The sequence below is a fragment of the Hypanus sabinus genome, chromosome 2 (assembly GCF_030144855.1).
Source record: "Hypanus sabinus isolate sHypSab1 chromosome 2, sHypSab1.hap1, whole genome shotgun sequence".
Taxonomy (NCBI): Eukaryota; Metazoa; Chordata; class Chondrichthyes; order Myliobatiformes; family Dasyatidae; genus Hypanus; species Hypanus sabinus.
Window position 1 is genome coordinate 109755742 of NC_082707.1, and position 21135 is coordinate 109776876.

The following is a 21135-nucleotide window of genomic DNA, read 5'->3' on the forward strand; positions in this document are numbered from 1 at the left end:
GCAGATGCTGGAAATCTAGCCATAGCAGAAACATGGCTGAGGAAAGAACAGGATTAGCAGCTTAATGTTCCAAGAGATGGATGCTATAAATGTGAGGCAAGTTGAGGTGAAATTAAGAAAGGAGAGGGTGCTATTTCTTTGATGAAAAAGATCATAGCAATGATCCCTAGAAAGGATATTCTTGAGGAATTATCCAGTGATGACATATAGGCGTAACTTAGAAACAAGAAGGGAATAGTTGCTCTGATGGTTTTGCATTTTAGGACCCCCATTAGTCAGCAGGAATTACAACAGCAGATATTTATGAGAGAATGTAACTAGTTGTAAACATAATAGAGCAATATTGGTGGGAGATTTTAACTTTCCCTATAGCGGCTGGGCCATCCATTGTGTAAATGCCTTGGTCAAAGTGGAATTCGTAAAATATATCTAAGAAAGCGTCCTTGATCAATATACAGAAGGGCCTACACTGGACCTCCTCCTGGAAAATGAGGTAGGGCAAGTAGAGGAAGAGCCTGTCAATTGGCCCTTTGAAGGCAGTGACCATAAGTATATTAGCTTTTAAATCGTTATGAAGGATATAACCAGCTCAGGTGAAGGTACTGAACTGGGACAGAACAAATTTTGGAACCGTTAGGTGAGATGTTGCAGAGGTTGACTGGCCAAGGTTGCAGTGAAAGAAGTATCTGCAAAGTGGGAACCCCTAAAGGTATGATGTCAAGAGTTCAGAGCCTACACGGTCCTGGTAATGTGAAGGATAGGTCTGCAAGGTTTCAGGACACACATTCAGTGGGAATCATATGTTCAAAGATTATTGCTACCGTATCTTACCTCAGCTTCTCTGCCAAATAACAGCTAAGAGCAACAACTTGGGACATAAACACCTCCAAGTTACACTCCTTCTGACCAATACAACTACCTGTACCTCAAGAGTTTTGGAATGGAAAAAGTGAACATTGTTATGGAAAAGGATCTTAGTGATTGTAGTGATGACTTGCAATGGACTGAAAAGCTTGAGCATGTAGATATTAAGAAAGAGAATGTGCTGGAGCTTTTGGAAAGCATCGAGTTGGCTAAGTTGCCAGGACCAGACGAAATGTACCCCAGACAACTGTGGGAGGTGAGGAAAGAGATTGCTGAGCCTCTGGTGATGATCTTTGCACCATCAATGGGGACAGGAGAGGTTCTGGAGGACTGGAGGGTTGCAAATGTTGTTCCTTTAATCAAGAAAGGGAGTAGAGATAGGCCAGGAAATTATAGACCAGTGAGTTGGTAAGTTGATGGAGAAGATCCTGAGAGGCAGGATCTATGAACATTTGGAGAGGCATAATATGATTAGGAATAGTCAAAATGACTTTGTAAAGGGCAGGTCTTGCCTTACGAGCCTGATTGAATATTTTTGAGGATGTGACTAAACACATTGATGAAGGAAGAGCAGTAGATGTAGTGCATATGGATTTCAACAAGGCATTTGACAAGTAACCCCATGCAATGCTTATTGAGAAAGTAAGGAGGCATGGGATCCAAGGGAACATTGCTTTGTGGATCCAGAACTGGCTTGCCCACAGAAGGCAAAGAGTGGTTGTAGATGGGTCATATTCTGCATGGAGGTTGGTGACTAGTGGTGTGTCTCAGGGATCTGTTTTTGGACCCTTAGTGATTTCTATAAATGACCTGGATGAGGAAGTGGAGGGGTAGGTTAACAAGTTTGCTGATGACACAAAGGTTGGGGGTGTTGCAGTTAGGGTGGAGAGCTGTCAGAGGTTACAATGGGACATTGATAGGATGCAAAACTGGGCTAAGAAGTGGCAGATGGAGTTCAACCCAGATAAGTATGAAGTGGTTCATTTTGGTAGGTCAAATATGATGGCAGAATTTAGTATTAATGGTAAGACTCTTGGCAATGTGGAGGATCAGAGGGATCTTGGGGTCCGAGTCCATAGGACACTCAAAGCAGCTGCATAGGTTGACTCTGTGGTTAAGAAGGCATACAGTGTATTGGCCTTCATCAATCGTGGAATTGAATTTAGGAGCTGAGAGGTAATGTTGCAGCTATATAGGACCCTGGTCAGACCCCACTTGGAGTACTGTGCTCATTTCTGGTTGCCTCACTACAGGAAGGATGTGGAAAACATAGAAAGGGTGCAGAGGAGATTTACAAGGATGTTGCCTGGATTGGGGAGCATGCCTATGAAAACAGGTTGAGTGAACTCAGCCTTTTCTCCTTGGAGTGACGGAGGATGAGAGGTGACCTGATAGAGGTTTATAAGATGATGAGAGGCACTGGTCATGTGGATAGTCAGAGGCTTTTTCCCAGGGTTGAAATGGCTGCCACAAGAGGGCACAGCTTTAAGGTGCTTGGGAATAGGTACAGAGGAGATGTCAGGGGTAAGTTTTTTTCTTTACACAGTGAGTGTGTGGAACGGGCTGCCGGCAAAGGTGGTGGAGGCAGATATGATAAGGTCTTTTAAGAGACTTTTGGATAGGTACTTAGAGCTTAGAAAAATAGCAGGCTATGGGTGACCCTAGTAATTTTTTTTATATTTAGTGCTATGAAAGACAGGTCTCAGCACTAACAACAAGGAACTTTATTTACAAAATTGGAGCATTACAAAACGTTTGCTTCTGTCAGGTGATCACAGCTGAGTAGGTCAGGGTACTTTTTCCTCATTGCAGTCTTGCTCCATTCGTAATTTAGTCCAACTTGACGAAGCCGATGTCCTTGGCGTACTGTCGAAAGCACTGCCGGCACATGTTCAGACCGTACTTCCGGATCAGTCCGTGATGGTTCGCGCACACGTGGCAGGAGCGGGAGCCCTGTCTGAATTTTCGGGGGTGAGACCAATAGAGCTGCTGGTGGCCCATGTCAGCGTGGCGGTGGATCTAAAAGCGACCCTAGTAATTTCTATGGTGGGGACATGTTTGGTACAACTTTGTGGGCCGAAGGGCCTGTATTGTGCTGCAGGTTTTCTATGTTCCTATTATGTGCATTTCTTACAACTTGCATTTTTTTGTCATTAAGTACCTCGATGAGTTCTGAGAAAGTTACCACTGGTTCTAGACTTTCCACATTAGCACTGATTATGGAGAAATAAAAGACAACATATTTGTGTTCAAGATATTGTCAGCATATTTATGTTTGTATACAATTAACCTTTCATAAAACATCATCACTTACCCGGTTTTTATGTGCATTGATTGATGCATAGCGCACTGTGCCTCTGAACCCTGCCACCACCCGAGGCTGGAAAAAAATAAGGAAAATAGAATGAACCTTTTGTGAAACTATATATTCTTTTCAAATGAGAAGAAAGTGACAACTAAGTACTTCACTTAACGCCAGAGCAGAACTAATGCACTAGTGAACCCCGGTAGCACCTCCATCAAAATTGACACAGCTCCAAATGTGTCCATTATTTGCTTCTAATTTAATCCGATAGAAGCAAATGATTGATTTCCACCTTGTCATTGCCTAAAGAGTAAGCTCAGCATATGCACTTTAACTAATCAAGCACAAATGAAAATAGCTCAAGGGACCTTCAGTCCTATTCACCTTCAATTTCTAATTCTTTTATTTAAAGTCATTTTGCTGAGTGTCTTTGTGATAGATTATTTACATTTTAATGCCTAATTTCAGCCTCAATTGAGTCTGTTTTTGCAATTCAAAACGATTAATTCATTGGAAATAAAGAAACTGAACAATCATTCCTTGTGGATTTTGCAAAAGTGAAATTTTCAACCTGCAGAGCAGTTTAGAGAGTGATCATTTAAATAATGTCTTGAAGATGAAAGAAAAAGTCCCAAAGTGACTCAAAGCAAAGGTCAACTAGGTGGCAAGTTTTTCTTACACATTCCCTGACATCAGACTACTGGAAAAGGCACTCTGAGTTTTGCCACTGTAGTAGTTTACCAGATGGACTGAGGAAAAGACTTGCAGATTAAAAGTCCTTCTAAAGTAAAGCACGATACCCATCATCTCTTGGCATGCTCGAAGTCTCAATGAGTGCTTAAAGCAGAGGCATTTAGAATTGACAACCAAGACCATGCAGATATGGATCTTGTGGCAATAAGGGAAAGGAATTCACTTAGTATGTCTTTGAATGCTCATGAGATGTCACACTGCGAAGGAAGGCATCAACACAGCAGCAGTCTGCTGCAGCTCCAGGTGAGATGACTGTTAGAATATTTCAGGACAACCTCTAAAAAACAAGGTGTATTAGTGCAACACACACAATGCCGGTGGAACGCAGCAGGCCAGGCAGCATCTATAGGAAGAAGCACAGTCGACATTTCGGGTCAAGACCCTTCGTCAGGACTAACAGAAAAAAGAGATAGTAAGAGATTTGAAAGCGGGAGGGAGATGGGGAGACCTGAAATGATAGGAGAAAACAAGAAGGGGAGGAATGAAGCTAAGAGCTGGGAAATTGATTGGCAAAAGGGATACAAGGCTGGAGAAGGGGGAGTATCATAGGACAGAAGGCCTTGGAAGATAGAAAGGGGGAGGGGAGCACCAGAGGAGGATGGAGAACAGGCAAGGAGTTATTGTGAAAGGGAAGAGAGAAAAAAAATTAAAAATTAGGGATGGGATAAGAAGGGGAGGAGGGGCATTGACGGAAGTTAGAGAAATCAATGTTCGTGCCATCAGGTTGGAGGCTACCCAGACAGAACACAAGGTGTTGTTCCTCCAACCTGAGTGTGGCTTCATCTCGACAGTAGCGGAAGCCATGGATTGACATACTGGAATGGGAATGGGACGTGGAATTAAAATGTGTGGCCACTGGGAGATCCTGCTTTCTCTGGCAGACAGAGCATAGGTGTTCAGTGAAACAATCTCCCAGCCTGCGTCAGGTCTCACCAATACACAGAAGGCCACACTGGGAGCACTGGACACAGTATATCACCCCAGCAGACTCACAGGTGAAGTGTCGCCTCACCTGGAAGGACTGTCTGGGGCCCTGAATCGTGGTGAGGGAGGAAGTGTAAGGGCAGGTGAAGCACTCATTCCACTTAAGTGCCAGGAGGGAGTTTGGGAGTCTCTGGCCTGCTACGTTCCACCAGCATTTTGTATGTTGCTTGAACTTCCAAATTCTGCAGCTTTTCTCGTGTTCAGGTGTATTAGTGTGTGGCTTTAAGAAGCACTGGGCATACAATGATACAACTTGTTTGTTTAGATCAACCTTAGAGATTTAGTTTTAATCTAAAAACACAAGCATCAACAGTATGCCACTGAAATTCTCAAGTCTACTTTATGAGTCAATAACGTCACATTCAATCCGCCATTCAAACCAATATTCACATCTTGCTCTCATTAATCTGGGATAGCTCCAATACCAATAAAGAATTTTTTTAAAATGCACATACAAGGACAAAGTTTAAAAGTTCAAAGTAAATTTCTTAACAAAGTACACTTCACCATATACAACGCTGAGATTTACTTTCTTGTGGGCATACTCAGTAAATCCAAGAACTATGCTAGAATCAATGAAAGACCATAACAGCTCGACAAACAATGTGCAAATACAAAAGAAAAAAAAGAAATAATAAATAAGCAATAAATATCAAAAACATGAGAGTCCTTGAAAGCAAGTCCATACTTTGTGGGAAGCTTTCCCTTCAGCAGTCCCAAGTACACCGCTGCTTCAAGCAGGCTCAATTATACTGGTGCCCAAGAAGAGCATGCTGACCTGCAGCAGTGACTATCGCCCAATAGCACTCACATCCACATTGATTCCATGCTTTGAGAGGCTGGTGATGAAACTTATCAACACCTGCCTGAGAACAGACCTAGGCTGCTCCAATTTGCTTAACAGAGCAACAGGTACACAGCAGATGCCATCTCACTGGCTCTCTGTTCAACTCTAAAACATCTGGACAATAAAGGTGCATAAGTAAGTTTTATCTACTATCACTACTATCAGCAGTGATAGGGGACTCGATAGTTAGAGGTACAGACAGGAGGTTTTGTGGTCATGAAAGACTCCCGGATGGTTTGTTGCCTCCTGGGTGCCAGGGTCAGGGATGACCCTGATCGCATGCACAGCATTCTAAAGTGGGAGGGTGATCAGCCAGATGTCATGGTACACATCGGTACCAATGACATAGGAAGAAAGAGTGAGGAGGTCTTGAAGAGTGAGTATACAGAGCTTGGTAGGAAGTCAAAAAGTAGGACCACGAGGGTGGTAATCTCAGGATTGCTACCTAGACAACTTGCCAGTGAGGGTAAGAATAGGATGCTCTGGAGGATGAACACGTGGCTGAGGAACTGGTGTAGGGGGCAGGGTTTCAGATTTCAGGATCATTGGGACCTCTTCTGGGGCAGGTGGGACCTGTACAAGAGAGACAGGTTACACCTGAACTATAAGGGGAAACAATATCCTTGCAGGGAGGTTTGTTAGTACTATTGGAGGTGGGGCTTTAAACTAGATTTGCAGGGGGATGGGAACCAGAGCAACAGAGCAGATAGTGGAGCAGGGGTGAAAATAATGTTAAAGGTTCATGCAAAGTCACTAATAGAAGGGTTGTATGTGGTGGTAATAATCTTCTGAGGTGTGTTGATTTCAATGCGAGGAGTATTGTGGGGAAGGCTGACGAGCTGAGGGCATAGATTGACACGTGGAATTATGACATTGTAGCCAATAGTGAAACTTGGCTACAGGAGGGGCAGGACTGGCAGCTTAATGTTCCAGGGTTCTGATGTTTCAGACTTGATGGAGGCAGCGGGATGAAGAGTGGGGGAGGGGGGGGGGTAACACTGCTAGTCAGGGAAAATGTTACAGCAGTGCTCAGGCAGGACAGATTAGAGGGCTTGTCCACCGAGGCCACATGGGTGGAGCTGAGAAACAGGAATGGTATGACCACATTAATGGGGTTGTATTATAGACCACCCAACAGTCAGCGAGATTTGGAGGAGCAAATCTGCAGAGATAGCAGACAACTGCAGGAAACATAAAGTTGTGATAGTAGGGGATTTTAATTTTCCACATATTGATTGGGACTCCCATACTATTAAAGGTCTAAACAGGTTAGAGTTTGTAAAATGTGTTCAGGAAAGTTTTCTAAATCAATATATAGAGGTACCAACTAGAGAGGATGCAATATTAGATCTCCTATTAGGAAACGAGTCAGGACAGGTGACAGAAGTGTATGTAGGGGAACACTTTGGTTCCAGTGATCATAACACCATTAGTTTCAATTTGACCACGGATAAAGATAGATTTGGTCCTCTGGTTGAGGTTCTAAACTGGAAAAAGGCCAAATTTGAAGAAATGTGAAAGGATCTAAAAAGCGTGGATTGGGACAGGTTGTTCGCTGACAAGGATGTGATTGGTAAGTGGGAGGCCTTCAAAGGAGAAATTTTGAGAGTGCAGAGTTTGTATGTTCCTGTCAGGATTAAAGGCAAAGTGAATAAGAATAAGGAACCTTGGTTCTCTAGGGATATTGGAACTCTGATAAAGAAGAGGAGAGAGATGTATGACTTATATGAAACAGGGAGTAAGTAAGGTTCTTGAGGAGTATAAAAAGTGCAAAAAAATACGAAAGAAATCAGGAGGGCTAAAAGAAGACATGAGGTTGCTTTGGCAGTCAGGGTGAAGGATAATCCTAAGAGCTTCTACAGGTATATTAAGAGCAAAAGGATAGTAAGGGATAAAATTGGTCCTCTTGAAGATCAGAGTGGTCAGCTATGTATGGAATCAAAAGATATGGGGGAGATCTTAAATAGGTTTTTTTGCATCTGTATTTACTAAGGAAACTGGCATGGAGTCAATGGAAATAAGGCAAATAAGTAGTGAGGTCATGGAACCTATACAGATCGAAGAGGAGATACTTGTTATCTTGAGGCAAATCAGAGTAGATAAATCTCCAGGACCTGACAGGGTAATTCCCTCAGACCTTGAAGGAGACTAGTGTTGAAATTGCAGGGGCCCTGGCAGATATATTTAAAATGTCGGTATCTACGGTTGAGGTGCCAGGGGATTGGAGGATAGCTCATGTTGTTCTGTTGTTTAAAAAAGGCTCTGAAAGTAATCCAGGAAATTATAGGCTGGTAAATTTGACGTCAGTAGTAGTTAAATTATGGGAAGGAGTACTAAGAGTTAGGATCTACAAGTATTTGGATAGATAGGGACTTATTAGGGAGAGTCAACATGGCTTTGTGCATGGTAGGTCATGTTTAACAGATCTATTATAGAGTTTTTCAAGGAGGTTACCAGAAAAGTGGTAAGGGAAGGCAGTGGATGTTGTCTACACGGACTTCAATAAGGCCTTTGACAAGGTCCCGCATGGGAAGTTAGGAAGTTTCAGTCGCTAGGTATACATGGTGAGGTAGTAAACTGGATTAGACATTGGCTCAACGGGAGAAGTCAGAGAGTGGTAGTGGAGGATTGCTTCTCTGAGTGGAGGCCTGTGACTAGTGGTGTGCCACAGGGATCAGTGCTGGGTCCATTGTCATTTGTCATCTATATCAATGATCTGGATGATAATGTGGCAAATTGGATCAGCAAACTTGCTGATGATACAAAAATTGGAGGTGCAGTGGACAGTGAGGAAGGTTTTCAAAGCTTGCAGAGGGATTTGGACCAGTTGGAAAAATGGGCTGAAAAATGACAGATGGTGTTTAATACAGTCATGTGTGAGGTATTGCACTTTGGAAGGTAAACCCAAGGTAGAACATACAAGGTAAATGGTAGGGCACTGAGAAGTGCAGTAGAAGAAGGATCTGGGAATACAGATACAAAATTCCCTACAAGTGGTGTCACAGGTAGATAGGGTCGTAAAGAGAGCTTTTGGTATATTGGCCTTTATAAATCAAAGTATTGAGTATAGGAGTTGGAATGTTATGGCAAGGTTGTAGAAAGCATTGATGAGGCCGAATTTGGAGTATTGTTTGCAGTTTTGGTCACCGAATTACAGGAAGTATATTAATAAGGTTGAAAGAGTGCAGAGGAGGTTTACAAGGACGAGGCTGGGACTTAAGAAACTGAGTTACAGAGAAAGGTTGAATAGGTTAGGACTTTATTCACTGGAACGTAGAAGAATGAGGGGAGACTTGATAGATGTATTTAAAATTATGATGGGTATAGATAGAGTGAATGCAAGCAGGCTTTTTCCACTGAGGATAGGAGAGCAAAAAACCAGAGGACATGGGTTACGGGTGAAGAGGGAAAAGTTTAAAGGGAACATTAGGGGGCAGGGCTTCTTCACACAGAGAGTGGTGGGAGTGTGGAATGAGCTGCCAGATGAAGTAGTAAATGCGGGCCCACTTTTAACATTTAAGAAAAGCTTGGACAGGTACATGGATGAGAGGTGTATGGAGGGATATGGTCCAGGAGCAGTTCAGTGGGTCTAGGCAGAAAAATGGTTCAGCACAGCCAAGAAGGCCAAAAAGACCTGTTTCTATGCTGTAACGTTCTATGGTTCTATGTGTAGTGGAGAGTACATTGGCTGACTGCATCACAACCTGGTATGGAAACACCATTGCTCAAGTGGAAAATCCTACAAAAGTTAGTGGATACAGCCCAGTCTATCATGGGTAAGGCCCTCCCCACTACTGAGCACAACTATATTAAACACTGTCGAAGGAAAGCAGCATTCATCATTAGGGACCCCACCACCCAGGACATGTTCTCACTGTTCCCATCAGGAAGATGGTACAGGAGCCTCAGGACTCACACCATCAAGCACAGCAACAGTTACTATCCTTCAACCATCAGCCTCTTGAACCAAAGGGGATAAGTGCACTCAACTTCACTTGCCCCATCATTGAAATGTTCCCACAACCAATGGACTCACTTTCAAGGATTCTTCATCTCACATTCTTGATATTTATTGCTGATTTATTATTTCTTTCTTAATGTATTTGTACATTACAGGTAATTCTCTTTTATATCAAGAACTTGTACTTACATACAGTACTTAATGGATAAAGGTGGTGAACTGGTGAGAAGTACAAGTAAACAAAATGTTTTAAGCACTGCCTTCTTTTTGCACATTATTCATTGAGGTGTTGTATGGAACAGGCTCTTCCGGCCCTTCAAGCCAATTGACAATGACCAGTTAACCTACCAACTATGGGAGGAAATCGGAGCACCCAGAGGAAACACATGCAGTCACAGGGAAAACATTCAAACTCCTTACAACAGTGCCAGGAATTGAACCTGAGTCACCTGTACTGTAAAGCATTGTGCTAAACATTACGCTATGCACTTTGAGACAACTTAAGAGGTAAATTTTGAAAAATTTTGAAATGTTTTGAAGTGTTTAGATGAGCAATTAAATCATCAAGGCATAAAAAGCTAAGGGCCAAGTGCTGGAAGATGGGATGAATACAGTTTTGTGCCAAATACAGTAGCCAGATTCTATGCTGTTTGTCGCAACTGCCTCCTCCCGTGTACTCAAGACAAAATACTACACCTGACATCGTACAAATTTTCAAAGCAAAATTTTTCTTGCATAAATCAACAAGCACTAAAAAGAAAGCAGCTCACTTTAACCCATGGCATGGCATTTTTTTTTGTCCAATTACAAGGCACTGATTTACAAGATCTTCACCTTTGTTTAATGATAAAGACATTTACTATAGTGAACTTCCCTCCACTGAGGACACTTAAAGCAGCAGGTGCAGAAAACAGATCTGGAAGATCATCGGGGACATCAGTCACCCCAATCATAAACTGTTTCAGCTGCTTCTGCCTGGCAAACAGTACCGCAGCAGTAAAGCCAGTACCAACAGGCCACGGGACAGCTTCTTTCTACAAGCCATTAGACTTGTAAATTCACATGTCTGTACATTGCGACAGTCATAATGCAAAGATTTTTACTCTCTCACGTTGTGGGATGAATGTAAGATTTAAATAAATTCTAAATTCTAGAAATAACGTTTAAATTACCACAGAAATGTTAATGCAGCATTCCTTCCAAGATTTTTGAATGGCTAAATCTTTAGGAAAATGTTTGGTTAAAGCAGAACAGTTATTCCCTACATTATATTAAATGTTAAAAAGTACAACTGTGCCAGATTACTTGAAAGGTCATTTCTATTTGCTTGAGTGAGACTGGGGTTTAAAGCTCAATCATCAGTAAATGAAGCACGATAAAAATAAAATGTAAAAATTAGCAAGTTGTTTATGGAATAACTGCTGGTCATCAGATTGAAATACAGGCAGTCCCTGGGTTACGTACGAGTTCTGTTCCTGAGTCCGTCTTTAAGTCGGACTTGTACGGAAGTCAGAACAAGTACATCTGATATTATTTAGCGTCAGTCAAACGTTCGTCTTAGTATACAGTATATATTTTACCTTTCTATGCATATAAAACACTTAAGAAACGTATGTATTCCAATAATTAAACCACTGCATTGCTTAGTAATAATTGTAGCCTCCATTGGGGCAGCGCCTTTCACATGCTCCATTATTCTCGCTTTATCCATTATCCTTTAAAATTGTTCCAATCGTTGACCAACTGTAGCTTAACGCTTTTCCAACGACCGAATGTGTTTCACCTCTTTCCAAACACTTTATTATTTCCAATTGCGATCGCTTCCTGTCAATGGAGCAGAAACACTGTGGGCGGCAGGTCCCGACCTGCGCCGGCTCCCGAGGTCTGCTGGGTCCTATGGACCACCACACTGAGACAAGTTAAATGGAACAAATGGGGGCTGTGCTGGGTTTGGGTATTTGATCATCCACAATATTCTGCATGGGAATTTAAACTGGAGGCAGCAGTGATTTTTCTTACAAAGTCAAATTGCAAGCTCGACATCAACCCGGCACAGGAGCAGACTGTCACTGGACCGAACTCAGAAACCCCGGCGCTGATCTCACTGCGCCACCAGCCGACCAGAACGGGGAGGGGGCGGGGTCAGGGTGAATCTTACTGAGAAAGATTTAAGCCAAATACAAAGTTAAACACTCAACACAGTGTCAACGGCAATGACTTAAAATGGCGGATGGCGTTCTCCTTCCTCGGTTCGTAAGTACGAGTTGTCCGTAAGTCGGACGTTCACAACTCGGGGACTACCCGTACAAAAACTAATGAGAAGACCTTCCGGGACAGTAAAGAAAATGCAACATTTCTGCTTATGAATGGAATTGTTTCTACTGCTGGGGCACTTTCTTGCCTTTGGAAAGTTAGACACCACTATCTCCAGGAGAAACTAAAACTGCACAACCACAATACATAACTGCTAGAAAACACATTGATTTAAATAATAGAAAGATTATGGTGGCATCTGATCCTTTGTTTTTATGACTGTTGCATTAAACACAACCTTCCCAACCAGCATCCTTCCAGAGTGTTGTGGAATCCTCAAATGAAAATGTGAATAATTATACCATGGGAAACAGAGTTACTGAAACAATATAAATGACAAAGGTTGACACTTTGAAATCTATTTGCTCCCTAGAACCATTCAGATATAAAATACTGAAGTTGAGACAAAAGATCAATTTCTGCAGGGTATTACAATATAATTATCATTCTTCGAGTTATCTAATAGTCTTGATTCTAACTTCTTGACATCACAAGGAAAAGGAGTAAATGAACACTCTACATTGCTTTTGATTGTTTGCAAGACTTTTTTTAAAAAAGAAAAGCAGATCTGTAGCAACAAATTAATTTCCTTTATTCAGACAAGGTCACATCACCTACCTTTTACCCGTGGTAGATGGAGTATTTTATCCTTCACATATCAGTCAACAGATAATGTTATTTTAAATTGCCAACTTTGTGGTGGAGTGCTGGATGGTGTTGATCTTCACATGCTGTTGGAGTTGAATTCATCCAGGCAAGTAGAAGGTGCTTCATCAGATTTGAGGGAAAGGTTTGGAAAGTCAGGAAATGAATCATTCTCAGAAGAATGCCTAATCTTTGGCTTAGTCTTGTCCATTGAATTTATGCCAGTTCTCCACTTTGTGCTGGTGTGTTCAAATTTTTACAAAGGTCTCAGATACAGTAACTGCTTTTTGTTCTGCACATGTGGTATTAATGTAGAATTTTCATAGAATTTTCTTTTTATTTCAGATTTTCAACATCAGTTTTTCCAATTTCCTTTCAAGCATCTGATTAGTAGTGACTTTCACAATGTTCATTGTGATAGCAAATTTAACGATATCGAGGGGAACTGCTGAGATTCTCTTAATAATAACTGCCACCTAGCAAAGATTTAGTGTGTATTCTGTTTTCCAAAGCCTGATCGTTGTCTCATCTTTTCATGCTATGGACAAGCACAGAACTGCAGAATTGTCATCACACGTCCTCACTTCTAGCCATATAAATGGTGGTGGTGTGGCGACCCACTTCCTAGCGCACTCGAACCAGCTCACAAATAGCCAGCGCGCCGGCACAAAGGCCAGTCCCAAAAGGGCGCCAGGTCTGCTTCACCAACAAAGGGAAAAGCCTGCGCGGGACTGTGAGTACGTGCCCCCTACAGCATCCACGCCCGGGGAGGGCGAGATCAGGGAGGCTTTAAAGCGAAGCCGCGAAGTTCGAATAAAATCTTCTTTAACTGCAGTTTACCGACTCCGTGTCGTTATTTCAGCGCTGCGTGTAGCACACCGCTACAGTGGGACTGATGCTGTCACCTCCTATCATTTTACTAATGACTTAAGATGGGGAACTTGGACAGTAATTGACTATTGGGTTTGAATTGTTTCTGGTGACAACAAATACCTGGACTATTTATCATCTTTTTGGATAAATGTAATTGCTGCAGCTCATTTGGAACATGGCTAGGTCTGGAACATGTTTACAACTGGGATGTGGCTGGAATTGACAGTATACAATGAGCTAAGACATTAAAGAATACCAGGTGGGGAGTTCAAGCAGCACAGGATCAACATTTATAAAATGTTAAATCTCAGTGTCAACACAAACCTAAGTAATTATACAAGTTTATTTCACTTGATTTGTGATGCAGTTCACAGTGAAAGAAATGCTTGAAATTAAATAACGGTGATTCAGAAAATATTTTAAATTAAGGTTGGAATTAATGGCCAGACATGTAGTCTTTTCCCATCTATGATAGCTTGTCCATTCGAATAGAACAGTTTTACATTCCCAGTATTAGTGTCACTTAGCTTGGTGCAAGAAAACAGTAAAGAATTTGATAGTAACTGTAGCTGGACAGAAGTAACTTCTCATGTGGCCCTTGTCCTGCATAGTCGACTTAAGTTCGGAGTGGGAAAGTTGAGATTCTACACAGTCTCACTTAACTGAGAAAATTACTGAGGGCTAAAGTATAGGGTCATAGAAAAGTACAGCACAGAAACCAGCCGTTTGGCATATCTAGTCTTGGGGCTAGTAGAATAACAGAAAGGAAAGAACAAAAATAAATCCCATTTGGTACACAGGATTGCAAAGCAAATCTTTACATCATGGAGTCAGAATCATACAGCATGGGAATGGGTTGTTCAGCCCACAAAGTCCATACTAACCAAAAGGCACCCATCTATATTAATCCCTTCTCCCAGCCCTTGTTAGGTAATCTTCAGTGCCTGGGTAATCAAGTGCTTGGCTAGTCACTTCTTAAATGATATTGGCAACCATGCTTCTACCACTCTCCAGCAGTACATGCAAGGTACTCACCAGTCTCTGGGTGAAAAAGGACTGGCTTAGATCCCCTCTACAATCTCTTTATAGCCTTATATTTATGGTAGTTATTCCATTTAAAAATACTCAACAAAAATAGCCAGAGATCAGCAGTATTAAATATCAGGAGATATCTGGATTATTAGCTAATGCTGAAAATGCATTCTTTGGATCATTATACCTCAATCAACATATTGACTTTTATTTTAAAAGTTCAAGTAAATGAAAAGAATACATGAAAATCCAGACATTTCATGACCTTCTGTTCAAGTATCTATTCAAGATGAAGGCTAAACACCCTTATGTGAAAACACAAAATACAAAAATGTCCAAAATCTGAATTCTTAAAATTTTTTTTTTGAGTGCTGACATGATGCGACTGCTGGGCAGCACGGCCCAAAAGGTCAATTCCATGCTGTATCTCAATAAATAAATAATTCCAAGAGATTACCATGTGACCACTCTGTGCATTATGTCAAAAAGACCAGTTGTTAGCCCTATGGGTAATTGTGAAATTTTTTTAAAAATAAACCTTTTATATTTATCTATAAACACACAAAGTCAAGTTATTGGAAAAACTTGACGGTGGTGTAAGTGTGAGGCATCTGACGGAGAAGTATGGCTGTTGGAACAACCTGAAGTGACAGAAAGGCAAACTGTTCAAATTTCTATGCTGAAAGTAATGACCAGAAGTTAATGAAAAATAGAAAAAAAAATGAAAATCTCGATCAATATTGAAAGAGTGCATTCATCAGCAATGGAGTGAACGTCAGAGGGAAGTCATTTTATAGGTACAAATATTCCAAAATCCAAAACACTTCTGGCCTCAAGCATTTCAGATAAGGGGTGCTCAACCTGTATTTTTCAGAAGGATTCCCAACCACAGTTCACTCAGTTATTACACAGGCCTGTGTTTCAACATCAAACGCTTTGTTAATTTCAGAAGTTAATATCCACAAAATCTTTTATTCCATTACCAAAAAGAACAGCCAGATCAAAGACTGCTTAATGGTCTATTGTAGATGGGGCTGAATGGACCCAAATCAAGTTCACTGCTAACAGTGGTTAGCCTCATCAACAATGACAAGACAGCGTACAGAGAGGAGTTAGAGGTGCTTGTAGAATGATGCGAGCATAACAACTTCAGTCCCAACGTAGACAAGAGATGATTGTGGACTTTAGGAAGGTGGAAGCTGACTACTCCTCACTGCACATAAGTGGCTCCTCTGTGGAGAGAGCTAGAAGCACCAAGTTTCTGGGAGTGCACCTAATGGAATCTCATCTGGTCCCTTATCAGTAACTCTTTATCAAGAAAGACAGCAGAGTCTGCAGAGATTGATGTGAACGAGGCTCCTTCCTCCATAACTTTTACAGGAGTACCTTTGATAGTGTCCTAACTGGCTGCATCACCATGTGATATGGGAATTGCAAGACATGTGACCGCAAGACCCTACAAAGGGTTGTGAGGAATGCCGAGAGGATCACTGGGGTCTCACTTTTATCAAGCGCGCTGCGTACACAGGGCACTTAGCAGTGCCAAGGATCCCTCCCATCCGTGCCACAATATCTTTGCCCCCTACCAACAGCAAAAGGTACCATAGCATTAGGACAAGAACTGTTAGGATGGGAAACAGCTTCTTCCCCCAGGATGTGAGATGACTGAACTCCCTGCCACCACCCAGGTCTCATGTATGAAGTGCCAGTAGCTTTATATTGTTTACTTTTAAGTTACATAAGTGTAACTTATGCTAAATGTCGATCTTCTGTTATACATTTTATTACTTGTGGTAATATTACTTTATATGTTGTGTGAGTCATACATTTTACATTGCATCTAGGCACACATGTGACAATAAACTTGACTATGTTAAACCAAATTCTGGCAATACTAGTCAGGCAGCATTTGTGGGAAGTGGAACAAAGTTAACATTTCAAATTAGAGACTGTTTGTCAGAACTATGGAAAATATTACAATGACAAATTTAAATTAATGTTTTAGAAAGCCAAAATGGCAAAGGCATAATCAATTGCACAACACATCTCTTCTCAATATGATTTCTGTAATAATTAAACATTCACTCAATCACAAAAAAATACTTACAGGTCTAACATCTCCACAGGAATTCGTGAACTGTCGTGCCAAACCAAAATCCAGCATGAAACACTTTCTACAGGTGCTTGGAAACCGGCCCATTGCAAAGTTTGACTAAAAAGTAAAAAAAAAGTTTTTCTTGCTTTAATGAATAAATTGGCACAGATCACAGACAGAGGTTAAAAAGACTTAAGACAGAAAAGGCAACCATTTATCTTATACTTAGTAGTCTTTCCACATTCCAACACCTGTTGTCTAAAATACAGCCGCAAGACCCCACATATAGCAACAAGGCCCATGACTAGGTAAACAACTTGGAAATAATGCACTGATGAATAAACCTTTCTATCTGGTAGTTACAATCTGACTGAGATGTAATATTGTGTTCATCACAGAACAGAATGAAGGAGAAACTCGTGCAGTCAGTAGCTTCCAAGTCGCTTTCAGGGTTAGTGGCCCATGGAACTGCAACATAGTTATCAGGTAGCAACAAGGGATGCAAGAGCCACTGATGTGATAACTTGGCAAAACACGATGACTACAGCAAGATTCAGGTTAAGGGAGTTTAGATAACTTCTTTGGCCTCCCAATACCCATGTGATGAGAAGTAGTCACCTGAACGCTCTACTTATATGTTTTCAAAAGCATTAAAAGGTATGTTGTCTCTAGGGCCTTTTGAATGCAGTATTTTTTATGACATGATTTGGATAGATAATTCTGCAGAGCAGAAGCACAACAACTAAGTACTTAACCTCTATGAACTTGGATCATCCAAAGAGACCATGTGGAAGCTGTATAAAAAGATTATTTAAAGATCTAGGTTGGATTGAAACATCCATTCCTTTTATCTGTATAATATATATCTGATAACTTCATATAATGAAGCTCATATAATATTGTAAACAAAACATTTTCAATTTAAATGTGCTCTAGTCATTTGAGTTGGGTGGCAGTCAACAGCAATGTTGTACAAGATTCCATCTAAATGGTCATGAACAAACAACTAATCACAGATTATAATTGAAAACATTCTCTCCCAGGTCAGCTTCCCTAGCATGAAACTCAACCAAAATTACAAAAGTGAGAGGACTGGCGAATTCATAGTTCTGGATGAATGTAAATAGAATTGGCCATTTGTAACACAAACAAAAAAGGGTGGTTGCATAAATTGTTGAATTCAATATTGGGTCCTGAGGGCTGAAGTGTGCTAAGAAGCCACAATCTTGTAAAATTGCATGCTACGCATTCACAGTATTTGATCAGGCAAATTTTCTCTAAGAAAATACAGGCCTCTGTGTGTATATGTCAGCTGCATCCTGCTAATTGCTCTAAACAGCCCACAATCATTTCAGTCCAAATTACATCCAATTACATCATGAAATAACATTATGTGCTTCACTAGTTTCACTATGGTAACTTATTCCCCAAATCTCTATCTTAATTACTAAAATGTCATGTCTGGCTCAGTGCACTGTACTTGCTCAAGTCAGAAGGTTGTGGGTTCCACTCCAGAGAATTAAGCTTAATCAAGGCAACTGGATACAACCTTTCAGAATGATAGCTCCTCTTATTAACAGTCATGTATGCACCCACTCAGTTCCCAACCAATAAAAAGGTAAGTATAGAATGAAAATCAAGTCCATGTAATAAGCGGGGAGATCAGACTAAGAACATAGGAGAAGGTAAGGAGCAGTCAAGTATAAAAAAGAAAACCAAGTCATTTCAATAGAAACAATTATGCATAGATTAGACAGGGCACTTGGGATAGAAGTGCATTTATTCTATTATAAACAGCTTAACAAGTAAGGCAAATGAACAGAGGGTGTTAACTAATGCCTGGCGCCAAGATGAGACATCCATTGAGGTTACAGCAGAGATCTGTAGGGATCATTTTGGGGACAGCACATGGAGTTAAGGGTCAATTTAGTGTAGAGTAAAAGGTCAGGGGCAGTAAATGAAGAGCCAGAGATCAGAGTCCAGGTCAGAGCACTTTGCAGTCAAAGGCCAGCTTTCCCTGGGGGTCCGGTCATCAAGTGCTGAGGAAAAGAATTAGCAGCTTCTTCCCAGCACCCCCAGATTAGTAAATCCATATGGACAGTATATACAAGAGCTGGTGTCACCTCAGGTTGGGGAGCCCTAGGGTCAGAAGTCCATGTGAGTCCAGAGGTCTTGTTGAGTTTGGAGGTCAAGGTGCAAAGGTCAAACCCCTTTGGTCAGTGTGTCTGGAAGTTGGAGGCCTGATGTTTATGACTCTGGACCAGGGGACAGAAGTTGGAGGACTGATGTCTGCGAGTCTGAGAGTCCAGAGCCAAGGACTGGGGGTCAGAGGCCCAGTGACAGCCTGTTCTGGGATTAGAGGCCTATCTGTGTGACTGCGAGGATGAGTAAATGGATCAGAAGGTGGAAGAGGCTTGTCTTGTTGTTTCTTGCTTGGTTCTGCTGAACACTGTGAGCAAGCCAGGTTGGTACGGTAGTACGGAATGAGACCTGTGGACTGCTGCCAGCATATCCTTAGCTTGTGTTGACTGTTAACACAAATGATGCATTTCACTGTATTATTTCGATGTATATGTGATAAATAAATTAAACTTAATCGGAGAGTGTTGCTATCACATATTTATGTTGAGAAAAGTAGGACTAGCAACTCGACATTCCAAGGCATAGAATCTTCAGATAAAATGAGGACTGGGTGGGGCTTGGTGGTGATGTAAAAGAAGAGATGGTATTACAATATTAATCAAAGTATTAATTACTGCATTAAGAAATGAGTACATCATTGAAAGATCGTCAAATAAAGCCATATGGGTGGAGCTTAAACAAAGAGTTTGATCACTTTTCTGAGGGATGTGTTTCAGAAGACAGAGGAGTGGATGCACAGACAAATCATAAGAGAGGTGTAAAAACAATAGTAGTAGGGGATTTCAGTTTCTCAAATATTAACCGTGAACATCTTAAATGGGACTTAATTTTTAAATAAATCCCTAGGAGTTGATGAGGTGCCTCCAGTGGAATATTTTGAGGCAAAGAGAGTATCAGCAGAGAACATTTCAGATATAGTGGCCATAATATATTCTTATTGAAGAAGGATACTGGAGTGATGATAGTCCCGAATTGAAGGAAAGAAGATTTCAATATTATAATACTGAACCTGATAAAAATGGACACGGACTTGTAATGCCCATATGCTACTAAAGAGACAAATCTGGAAAAAATGCTAATGTGTTCTCCTAAGAGTGGAAGGGCATTTAATCCAAGGAACCAATGACATCAAGGGATATCAAGAGTTGGGTAAAACTACAGTGAATGGCAAGTGTAGAGAATTGAAAATAAGAAAAACAAAAAATCAGAAGGGCAAAGAATACAATAGAACACTGGCAGGCAGGCAAGATTATGAAGAGTCACAACTTTGTAAGCCCATCTAAGGTACTTAATCTGTGTGTGCAACCAAAGGACACCAGAACTTCTTACTATTCACAATGAAGGAGGATGGTACAGTTGGAGAATTGGGGGGGGGGGGGGGCAGTGTGGGGAGTTCCAGAACCTATTACCATCAGAAAAGTGGAGAAATTAAATGTTTCACTGGTTTTAAAGGTGACCATAAAATATAGGAGCAGAATTAGGCCATTTGGCCAATTGTGTCTGCTCCACCATTTCATCAATTTTCCTCTCAGCCCCAATCTCCTGCTTTGCCCCCCATCCCAAAATGCCCTGACCAACCAAGAGTCTATCAACCTCTGCCTTAAATATACGTAAAGCCTCCACAGCTGCCTGGAAGCAATGAACTCCACAGATTGACCACACCCTGGCTAAAGAAATTCCTCCCCATCACTGTTCTAAAAGGACGCGCCTCTATTTTGAAGCTGTGTCCTCTGCTCTTTGGCCCTCCCATCATAGGAAACATCCTCTCTATTAAGCCTTTCATCGTTCGAGAGGTTTCAATTAGGTCACCCCTCATTCTTCTAAATTCCAGTGAATACAAACCCAGACCATCAAACGCTCTTCATATGATAAGCCATTCAACCCTGGAATCATGCTCATGAACCTACTTTCAACCCTCTCTAGTTTCAACACATTCTTTCTAAGGGCCCCAAAACTGTTCACAATACTCCAAGTAAGGTCTCGACAGTGCTTTATAAAGTCTCAGTGTTACATCCTCACTTTTATATTTTAGTCCTCTTGAAACAAATGCTAACAGACTCAACTTGCACAAGGACTCCCAGTTCCTTTGCATCTCCAGTTTTTGTATTTTCTTTCCTTTTCATTTCTTCTACCAAAGTGCATGACCATACACATCCCGACACTGTACTCCATCTGCTATTTCTTTGCCTATTCCCCTAGTCTGTTTAAATCCTTCTGTAACCTCCCTATTTCCTCATAACTACCTACTCCTCCACCCATCTTCATATTGCCTGCAAACTTTACAACAAAGCCATCAATTCCATCATACAGATCAACATAAA

General features: G+C 41.3%; 2 protein-coding genes across 3 annotated transcripts in view; both read right to left on the bottom strand.

The window, feature by feature from the left end:
- Window positions 1–21135, bottom strand: part of LOC132382062 (tau-tubulin kinase 2-like) — a 377848-nt gene that overhangs the window by 190441 nt on the left and 166272 nt on the right. For both annotated transcript variants that reach the window (XM_059951917.1, XM_059951909.1), the window contains exons 6-7: window positions 16685–16789; window positions 3179–3244 (exon numbers count right to left, since the gene is read on the bottom strand). In XM_059951917.1, the coding sequence (XP_059807900.1) occupies window positions 3179–3244; window positions 16685–16789 (171 nt within the window). The remainder of the gene's footprint in view (window positions 1–3178; window positions 3245–16684; window positions 16790–21135) is intronic.
- On the bottom strand, window positions 2567–2865 carry LOC132405311 (small ribosomal subunit protein uS14-like). The gene has a single exon (XM_059990021.1). It carries the CDS (start codon window positions 2863–2865, stop codon window positions 2695–2697), a length of 171 nt encoding a protein of 56 aa, XP_059846004.1. The 3' UTR covers window positions 2567–2694.